Source organism: Pavona decussata, unplaced genomic scaffold, assembly GCF_977016875.1.
Source record: "Pavona decussata unplaced genomic scaffold, jaPavDecu1.1 SCAFFOLD_98, whole genome shotgun sequence".
NCBI lineage: Eukaryota > Metazoa > Cnidaria > Anthozoa > Scleractinia > Agariciidae > Pavona > Pavona decussata.
Genome location: NW_028145514.1, coordinates 2,180,764 through 2,191,370, shown reverse-complemented (window position 1 = coordinate 2,191,370; position 10,607 = coordinate 2,180,764). Strand labels below are relative to the sequence as shown.

Genomic DNA, 10,607 nt, shown 5'->3' with positions numbered 1-10,607 from the left:
TTACAATAGATTAAGCCACAGCCCTCTTCTTGTATCATTAACATTAATTCTCACAGTAGTTTGACATTATCAGTGTTATTAACTTATCTTTAGGTAACTGCTTGACAGTGACAGTGGACCGATTTTTCCGACAAAAACAAAAAATTCAGCAAACAGGTGGTCAACAACCAGCTAATGACCATTTGAACAGACAGTGAAAATATGTTCAAGAATGTTTGGCAGAAAATTTGTCATTAAGCTGTCAGTGAACTGGTGGGTAACAGGGTACACAAAGTTGCAGTTCAAATTTGAGGGGGAGTTGTTCTTCATTTTTACATGATTTATTTATAATTATTACAAACATTCAAATTATCCTCTTTTGTCTTTGCGTAATTTCCATCCCTAAGACACTTGAACTTGGCAAACCTGTGGCTACCAATATGAAATGTGAGGTGGCTGCACGGTTGAAAAATGAATCAATTGTGTTTGTTCGATAGCTTAAGTGTTCTTTCAGCTAAACTACAATGTCAGTGATTTAAAACTACTTTGAATACTTTAAGTCAATGATACATAAAGCAGTGCGCTAGCTATCTTATCCCTTCTTGCTGAAACAAAATAGCAGATACTGTAGTCATACCCATGAATGCAGGCGGCTGATATTTGATTCAAAAAAAGTATCACTATATTTAGGTGTCAATGCATTTAACACAGCGCACTGATAGGGGACACTCTGCCGATCAAATTGGAATTTGGAAATGTTGGTTATCGAGGAGAGGGGAAAACCGGAGTACCTGCAGAAAAACTTCTCAGAGCGAGGATGAAAACCAACAACAAACTCAACACACATATGATGCTGAGTCTGGGAATTAAACCCAAGCCACATTGATGGGAGCTGAGTGCTCTCAACACCTTTATTTCTAGGTACAGACCTTCTTGGAGGTGTTTCCACCCTACATGTAAAATCATTTTAATACTACATTCATTAATTGTGCTCTTACTGTTTTAATAGTCTGAACTCTCTCTGGCAGGCTTGGAGAGTCTGGTCTGCTGCCTGGTTTATTAAAACTGAAGAAAGGGAGAAGGCAAAAATGGCTTCAAGGTTCTATGACCGGGCGTTAGTGCTAAGGATGTGGAGAGGACTGAGGAACTTCAGATCCATCAGAAAACTGAAACAGCTTAGGCATGGTATGAATCCTTCTTAAACCAGCTGCATAGAAACAATTCAAGCTAATGGTGAAATAACCTCCTCAAGTTCATTAATAATTCATGAAGACTAAACAAAGGAAATCACTACTGGAAAGGAGGTTTGGAAATGTGATCCACTTTTGCTTCGAATTGCTCGAAGAATTATTAAGGCTTGAGAAGGTAAATCAAATGCTAAGAAGAGTCTTTAATTGATGTACAAATAGGCAGTTTCCAAATACCCCAAAGTTGGTTAGGAAAATATAATAATAATATAATAATAATAATAATAATAAAATAAAATATAATAATATAAATAATCGACAAGAATTTTAAATAGGTTTTAATAGCTCTGTTTTTTACTTTTAACTTGTAAATAACAATTTCCTTGGAATATTTTAATAAAGTTATTATTATATTAATATATATTAAAAATATATATATAAATAATAATAATAATAATTATAATAAATAATATAATAATAATAATAATAATGATAATAATAAATAATTTATTTTTATAGCTCATTTTCCTAATGCTCAAATGCGCTTTACAGTGTTCAAACATTTTATAATCTATACACTAAAAAATGTTAACAGCATTCAGCTGCACCTTGTATTTTCCACCCACTTCTTGGTGTTTGGAAATTGGATGAAACATTCTTCCTCATGTTTGATATACTACATGAAATGTCTTCTCCATATTTTCTGTCATGTGTTCAACTTGTTGTTATTGCAGGTGCTGCAAGAAGACATTATTCATTTACATTGCTGAAGAAGTCATTTCTTGTCTGGGTGGAAAGATGGCAGAGACAGGTTGAGCTTGCTCAGTTTGAAGACTTGATAAGCTTCAAGGGCAATGTGGCTGTTGCAAGGAGAGCTTTTGTTCACTGGAGATACTGTATCCGACTCTTAATTCATTTTTACTGCATCTCATGGTTAGATTAGCAGTAAATTGGATAAATATTTTTTTTTTCTTTCTTTCTCACTCTGAAGGCTTCAAAAATGTCTGTAGCACAAAAAGATTCCCCACACAGGGAGAAGGTATTTATTGGAACTGTTTGGCCGGGATGTGCCATCTGGTCCCTGTTTCAGGCGAAATATTCTATGGCTTTTTACAGACTGTTTTCATACCTGAAGTGATAATTTGCTGTAGAGTATGGATTAGTGAATTTTATTGATTTTTCTTATTAGTCTTACTCTCTCAAATATATGAGATCAATATGGTTATAGAACATGCTCTCACAGGTCCCTTAGAAATGATGGCCAGTTTCAGGTCAGAAGGTGGATATCAACAAATTTTGTTGACCAAAGTAGCTAAAAAACTACACACTTTTGGGATAACAGTTACTTAACTGTATGCCTGACCTAAGGCGTGGATCCAAGAACAAAATGGAACTGTTTTCTGGGAATATGAGCGTCAGAGGGGTGGGAGGGCATGCCCTCCGACCGGAAAACTTTTAAATTTTAACTCCTGAAAAATGTCATGGATCTGGGTGCCTGGGGGTAAATGCTTAAAATAATGACTAATGGTAAATGGTTGTTAAAAGTATGGTTTTAAATGGTTAGTCCAAAAAGAAGTTCTTGGAAGTGTGAGTTGACGTTTTCATTGACATTGCTGAAAGACATTGTTCTGAAGCATCAGGAGTATGAGAAGGAAGACATTGCTGATCAACACTACAGACAACACCTGTTGGTTAGTCTTTCATTCACATCACTCAGTTTTAAAAGGAAAATTATTAGAAGTTGGTTATGTTTGCTGTCATTGTAGCTAATAACTGTAATAATCATATTTATTCCAAAGATGCTAAATTTTGGTTTTTTAACAAATCGACGGCAGTTTTCTATGGTCTATACTCTTATAGACCACAAAATGACGTCAAAAAATGTTCAAAACACGAGCCGCAGGCGGGTGGTTTCACTGCCAAGTTTTGGACATTTTATGGCGTCATTTTATGGTCTATAAGAGTATAGACCATAGAAAACTGCCGTCGATTTGTTTTTTACAATAAAATGGAAAAAGTATGAGCCGAATTGGCTATTTTTTTCGTTGAGAAAGCGCACGCGTTACATCTGACGTCATTTTTATTGTCTGTACTCTTATAGACAATAGCTACGAGCCAATCAGCGCACGGGAATTTGGACAGTTATTGTAAAATGTAACTTGCTTGCTTGTAGTTGTGCGACATCTAATACAGCTTCAATGACATTTTTTGTGGACAGCTGTAATTAACACCTACGTTTTATGGATTAGTTTTTTTGCTGTGAATTTCCACTTATTTCAAATATTGATAGAAAATACAAACTTGTATTCTGACATAAAAAAAGCACTATGCATAGACTTTCCAATCTTTTTCAATTAATTGGTGATTTGGTTATGCTAGACAGTTTAGGCTGAGATTTTGCTTGTCCAGCCTGCTTTGCTAACTTCCTAGGATAGATTATAATTCCTATGCAACTGATTTGTGCTGGCTGCTGGTAGATGTAGATTATCTGAAAACAAACACTTTGTTGTTATGTGAACCCCCCCCCCCCCCCTCTCCTTCCCTCAAAAACATCTCATCATCTTTTCTGTGTACTTTTAATTTATACCATTTCTTATGATAGGATTTGCTTGCTTCTTGTTTTTTGACAGAAAACCTGCTTCAATGCTCTTCAACTCCAAGCTGTTCAAAGGAGATTGAAGGAGATGCGCCTAAAATTGGCTGCAGATCTGTGCCAGAGAATTGTAAGTGACTTAATGCTAATACACTGTAGCTTGGGAAGAAAGAAATGTAAATTATTGAAAACTCTGCTTTAAATAGGACACAGTAAAGTTATATTTTAATGCAAAGGAAAAATTAAGTGCAAAAAGAAATGGTTCCATTTTTTTAGAACAGTGTAGGAAATAATTATTTTTGAAAAAGGCAGTTAGTTGTGATATCTACTTTAAGAATAACATGTAGGTTGTTACTATACACAAAGGAAATATAATTTATAAAGTGTGAAGATGTCAGATGGAGTTCAACATCATAATAAATTTTTATTCTAAACAGTATGGAGGGTCAGTTCTTCCTCTTGTAAATAGATGCAAAAAAAGCCCATCATAGGAATAAGTATTTTTAATTTAAAGTTATCAGGGTTGCTTCTTTGGAGTGATTTTGTTCATCTGCTAGACATCCTTCTCTTTGATTAATATTGCTGTATATGTTCTGTGATATTCTCAGCGACTTCAGAGAGTTTGGAATGTGTGGTTAAAGCGTTGTGAACATTCTGAGGAACTCAAGCTGCACTCTGTATCCAGGAAAGCAAGAACACATCACAGGTAAAGGAATTAGGACAAGTTTGGATTTCACAAAACATTTTTTATTTAACATAATGGGTTTAGGTTACTGTAGAATGGTGAAGAAACTCTTAATGTAACTTTGCTATTCACTTGTGTTATAACACTTATCAAATTCCCTCCATTATTATACAACACTTGAAAAATTACTCTGTCTTCAACAATGTTGTTTGGTTCTGCATATAAAAATTACAATCATTATGGAAGTGCTCATAGCTTAACCATCTCGTGTAACGTTTTAGGTTGTATTTTCGTTTTGGTCAGATTTGCCTTAGCCAGCTTTGCATGTACCCTGCAATTTATTCCCAAAAAATAGCCCCATATTTTGTCAGCGTCCAACTGTCAGTTTGATGAAAAATCCAATGATTATTTAAGGCAAGAATTAATTACATGTACAACTTCATGGAGTTTCTTTTCCTTTCTTTGTGTTCGTTTTCAAATGACTTTTCCAGGGCACTTTTTTGAGAATAAATTGTGGGCAACATGCATATAGCCACCATTTTGTTAATTCAATTGCAGCCATCCCTAACACTGATGGTTGTTTCCAGTCACCCTGCTGAACCATGTTTTTTTTTTCACAAAGAAAATTTTAAAAAGTTTCAGATTCCATTACTCACTTGCTTTTATAGGGTTTTAATAAATAAGCTATTATGAATGTTTTAATTTTGAGTGATGACAGCTTACTTTAAAGTGGCATTTGTGTACATGGATAGATATGATCAAAGCTTCAAAGCTTGCTTGCATATTTTATTTATTAATACTTTGAATTCATTTTTCAATGTCAGTTTTCTTGGCCTTTCTCTCCTTTTTGTTTTCTGACCCACCTCCACCAAACCACTTCAGAGCAACAGAATGATGAGTGATTGCCTTCATTTGCAATTATTTGCTCCTTGTATCAATTTTTCAATGTCATCATAATATTAAACTAATTTTTTGTTTGGCACTGTATTCCTTATGTCCCATTTTGATTTTAGGACCTTTATGAAAACCACGTTACGTGATGGAAGCTTCCTAATAAAATATTATTATTATTTTGTCACCGTTTTCTCCTTGTTTCATCACTTGCTCTATGTAACAGTTCTCAGCTAAAGAGGAAGCTGTTCTCTGTTTGGGTGAGATACTGCCAGTGGAGACGATTCAGAAAATCTCAATATGGAAAAGCTGATTATCATTTCCGTGAGAGAGCTTTACCCAGGTATGAGGTACAGTTACAATCCATTGTAAGGAGAATGTACGCTAAGAATTAAGGGTAAATATACCGGTCGCCATCTTTTTCCGTCAGTGGACTGTTGCCCCAAGCCAGCTAGTTTACTTCTTATTACTTTTGTTTAAAAATAGTACCTATTAATCCTTAACAATACTTGTAAAACCTACACATTCTCTATTTTATAGCATTTTGTGGCTGCACGTTGCTTTAATGATCATGTTTCGTTATTTCGCCTTTCATTTGTCCCTCTGTTTAAAATTTTATAGAATCACTATGCTCTGCTTTATAATATTGAGACCGTTGAAAGCTGTTGGACACATCAGTATGAAAGCATGACTTCGTAGTGATCTCTCTGAGAAGACACTTGTCTAATACAGTTGCCTTAGTTTCTTAAATGAAAATTGTTCTAAGGCAGGGTTAATACTCCTTTTTTTTTTTTTTAGGTAAATACTTCTTTTTAAGGCAGACACCTTTTAAAGCATCCCATTTTTGCATTTCTCCAGGTACTTTTGCAGAATGATGGTGTTTGTGGACCTGATGCATTCTAAGAAGGAAAGGAATCTTACTGGAGAAAGGTTCAGACGGTGAGTTGTCAACAGAGGAGCAAACGCTTCGGGCTAATAAAAAACTCTTCGGGCCAATCAAACAGAAGGGTTTCATTTTTAATGCAAATAATTTTATTTTCTTTCTTTCTTTTTGTTTTTTGTTTTTTTTGCAAATAATTTTTCTTGCTTGACTAACCTAATTTCTGGCTAAATTTTTGTTGTGGTAGCACGTTTAACAAGTTTGGTTGGACATCCGCCATTTTGATCTTGTTGCTTTAATCACAATTACTCCTAGGCGCAACCTGATACAACGTACCAAATAATTAGTAACACATTTCAAATCAAAACAGGCAAGGGCAAATTTTAAGATTGGATGTTTCTGAATTTAAAGCCATAGGTGGTGGCCTATTGTTTCTTCCCGCTCAGCCTCATCTTTCCTTTGTTCGGTAACATTGTTTTGTCTTTACGTTGACACTGTTGTGTTAGCCAGCTAAACAAAAACAAAAAAAGAAGAAGAAAAAGAAAAAAAGTAGGCGCGGGGAGCGTGCAACAGCTACTTTTAGATTGTGTAAGTGAATTAAAGTATCTATCTAATTTGTGGTAATTAGAGCTTGTCAGGACATAAGGCAACCAAGAACGTTCAGTACAATTTTTGTTGATGTTTTTGATGAAGTAAAGCACGCGTCATGATCATGTGTGAATGCCGGGATTATGGTACGTTCAAGTACATGACGCTTATCATTGTCAAGTTTAGGTTTGTGGTTTGGTTTACTGGCTCACAGTCACACAGATTTCACTCTGAAGGACACTTTTAAAGAGCTTTGTAAATTGAAGCTCCTTTTTTGTGGATGAAAGAAAATTGTTGAAGATGGCCCTTACCGCATGTCACAAGCTTCAGAGAAGAATCATTGTGAAAAATTATTATAATTCCTCTTGCAGAACGCAACAGTAGAATTGTCGGTTCTTGATGAGACTCCAAGGGGTGGGGCTGGGGGGCTACACGACTTGGTTATTGATGGGTCTACGTGACCTCACACTTGTAGAAAGACTCTCCCTCATACACGCAGATAATGGATTCTGATTGGACCGTTCCTGTTGAAGACAATCAGAACAATAAAAGACAAAAACATCCGCCAGTGAAGAAAAAGATACCCGACCGAAATTTTTACGCTGTCTGCCTCAGGGAATCCCGCGTAATTATAAACAGCGGAACATTGAAAAGCGAACGAGCATCGCGGATTACAAACCTTATCGTGAGCGCTATTTATGTTCTGGTTACGTAATGTCAGTGTGCAGCTACTTCAAAGGCACGGTCCCCATAAGATATTAGACGAGCACTTCGTACGGCCAAAAGTCTTTGAGACGATGACCTGAGCGTGCGACATGATATTTTGTAGTAGAGTAAATTCTCTAAGTAAGTAGATGCGGCACCATTGAGAGCCTTAAAAAGTAATAAAAGAAGTTTATAAACTATGCGATGGCGAACAGGTAGCCAGGGAAGTTCATTTGACACAGGAGTTATATGATTCAAACTTCCTAGTAAACTTGATTATTCTAGCTGCAGCATTTTGAACCGATTGCAACCTGGACAGGAGATGGTTTAGAAAGTCAATACATAAATGCGAACTGCATTTATCCAATTTAGAAATAACCAAGGCGTATACAACAAGTTTCAGTTGTACTTTCTTCCGTGACGTATTTTCTAATTTTGGCAATGTTCCTGATTTGATAATGCGGAGACTTGCACATGACCCGTATATGTTCTTCAGGGTTGAAGCATTGATCAAAAATTACACCGAGGTTACGAGCTGAAGATGTCGGAGTAACCGGGAGATCACCAATCTGAACAGACTCTATTAGGGAAGTGGTCAAAACTACTATAAACAGGACCCACCGAACCCCAAAATAGATGGTGGTCTCTGCCTGCACCCCCCTTCGTCAACCTCAAAAGATGGTGTCTTTATGCATAGCCACCCCTCTATCCAGTAGTAAAAAATGACAATGAGATTGAAATCTCACTTTTCTTGTTTATCTAGCAATGCTGATTCTTGCTAGCTGAGTATTTCTGTTTCAACTCAAATTTTAAAGCCAATAAAATTTTGTCTGTAATGTCACTCATGTCCAATATACACAAACGGATACGAATCGTCAAAACACCCTCACCAATCGTACCATTGGTAAAAGATTACGATTTGTCAAAGACGCCTTACGATTTGTACCATTGGAACGAATGGTAAGCTCCTCAGTCGATCGGAATTCCATTGGTGAAATGCATCTCATTAGCACTTGTAAGCCATGCGAAAACGAATGGTCGATTGGTACCATTGGTACCATTGGTACAAATGGAAAACTAGTCAGTCGATTCGTACCATTGGAACGAATGGTAAGCTCCTCAGTCGATCGGTGTACCATTTGTAAACTGCATCTCATTAACTGACTTGTAAGCCATGCGAAAACGAATGGTCGATCGGTACCATTGGTACCATTGGTACAAATGGAAAACTAGTCAGTCGATTGGTTAACCATTGGAATCTGCATCTCAAAACAAGCGCACTACACATGAATATGTCTAGTTCTTTAATGCATTAACCGAAACAAGCGCGCTACACATGAATATAACTCGTTCTTTAATCCATGAACCGAAACAAGCGCGCCTCGCATGAATAAACCGAAACAAGCGCGCTTCACAAGCGCTACACATGAATGAATATAACTCGTTCTTTAATCCATGAACCGAAACAAGCGCGTTACGCATGAATAAACCAAAACAAGCGCGCTACACATGAATGAATATAACTCGTTCTTTAATTCATGAACCGAAACAAGCGCGTTACGCATGAATAAACCGAAACAAGTGCGCTACACATGAATATAACTCGTTCTTTAATCCATGAACCGAAACAAGCGTGCCTCGCGTAAATAAACCGAAACAAGCGCGCTACACATGAATGAATATAACTCGTTCTTTAATCCATGAACCGAAACAAGCGCGTTACGCATGAATAAACCGAAACAAGCGCGCTACACATGACTATACCTCGTTCTTTAATCCATGAACCGAAAAGATGCCGCTACACATGAATATATCTTGTTCTTTCATCTATGAGCCGAAACAAGCGCAGTACACATGAATTTATCTCGTTCTTTAATCTATGAGCCGAAACAAGCGCGATATAGATGTTCTATATCAAACGACTGAGTAAAACCGACAAACGTCATGACTTGAATCTTCCTCGATCTAAAAGTGAACCATACGAAAAAATGTCGATTGCACTGGCAAAATAACACGTATTGGTTATATCTTTTATACATTTGGTGGCTCCTAAAGGAGCCGGTTTTTTTTTTCTTCTGCAGCGCAGGGTTTTTTTTTATGTTTTCTTGTTTTTTTTATGCATCCTCTAGAGTGCAGGTGCTGGCTTTACTGTTTTGGCAGCCCGTTGAGAAACAACAGTTTCTTGTAATCAAGGTCGTAGTAAAACCACGTGTTTTTTTCCGTCTGCATTGTTTAAGACGAAGTCTATCTGTCTAGCTCTCTTCTCCGCTTTCTCTGGCTCCCAAGTTTGTGACAGCAGGATCCACCTTGAGATCAAGATTGGGGAACAGCCGTTGCCTAAACAGAATAGCATCATCTTGAAGGTATCGCGATCTCCGATAGGCTTCCGCCAAAAAGCCATTCGTAGGTCTTTTGGCCAGCATTTTATGGGAAAGAAAGCGTCTCCGTTGATGGTCTTAAAAAGGTCTGCCCTTTCCTCGGAAATTTCACTTTTGGACAGGTGTCTGACCGTCTCGCGGTATTCACGTAGTGTAGACATCGCTCTGGAGTGACGGTCTTCGTTCAATTCGTTAAACTGATGAGTGGCTACTTCAGGAAAGACACCACGGCGTTATAAGGTAAATGTCTTATGCAGATTTGCACTTTTTCGGTATCTTTATTCTAAAGTTTGACATTGTAATTATAAATGACTTAATCGTCTCACCTTTTTATTGGACGTTGCTTTATACCTCTCTATGGATATGAAGGAGCATTGAATTGGCGTGTGAGTTTAATTTTGTCACACCTTTTTATCGGATACTGCCTTGTATGCCTTTTGAGGTCCAGAGAGGATTGAATAGGCGTGTGAGCAACGTTGAATGTTTATCATCTTGTGTTGAAATAGGGCAATCTATCTTATTATACAGTATTAAAATAAATAATACCGTTAGGTATATTTCACGCAATACACTTAATGAACACTGCGTTCCGCTACTTTAGGCAATGTTAGTTTTAAAAGATTTTTAGTGATCAAACATTATTATTATTTCTTATAGTTGCAATCATTTTCGGTCAAGGCTGCATTCGAAAAAACATGTGTTAACATCTCACTTTCTAATT

General features: G+C 36.8%; 1 protein-coding gene across 2 annotated transcripts in view; it reads left to right on the top strand.

Annotated features, from left to right (window-relative positions):
• LOC146472619 (protein SFI1 homolog) overlaps positions 1–10,607 on the top strand; it is a 97,188-nt gene that overhangs the window by 17,027 nt on the left and 69,554 nt on the right. For both annotated transcript variants that reach the window (XM_085119353.1, XM_085119352.1), the window contains exons 9-15: positions 1,008–1,164; positions 1,901–2,062; positions 2,787–2,857; positions 3,797–3,889; positions 4,368–4,465; positions 5,562–5,678; positions 6,194–6,274. In XM_085119353.1, the coding sequence (XP_084975479.1) occupies positions 1,008–1,164; positions 1,901–2,062; positions 2,787–2,857; positions 3,797–3,889; positions 4,368–4,465; positions 5,562–5,678; positions 6,194–6,274 (779 nt within the window). The remainder of the gene's footprint in view (positions 1–1,007; positions 1,165–1,900; positions 2,063–2,786; positions 2,858–3,796; positions 3,890–4,367; positions 4,466–5,561; positions 5,679–6,193; positions 6,275–10,607) is intronic.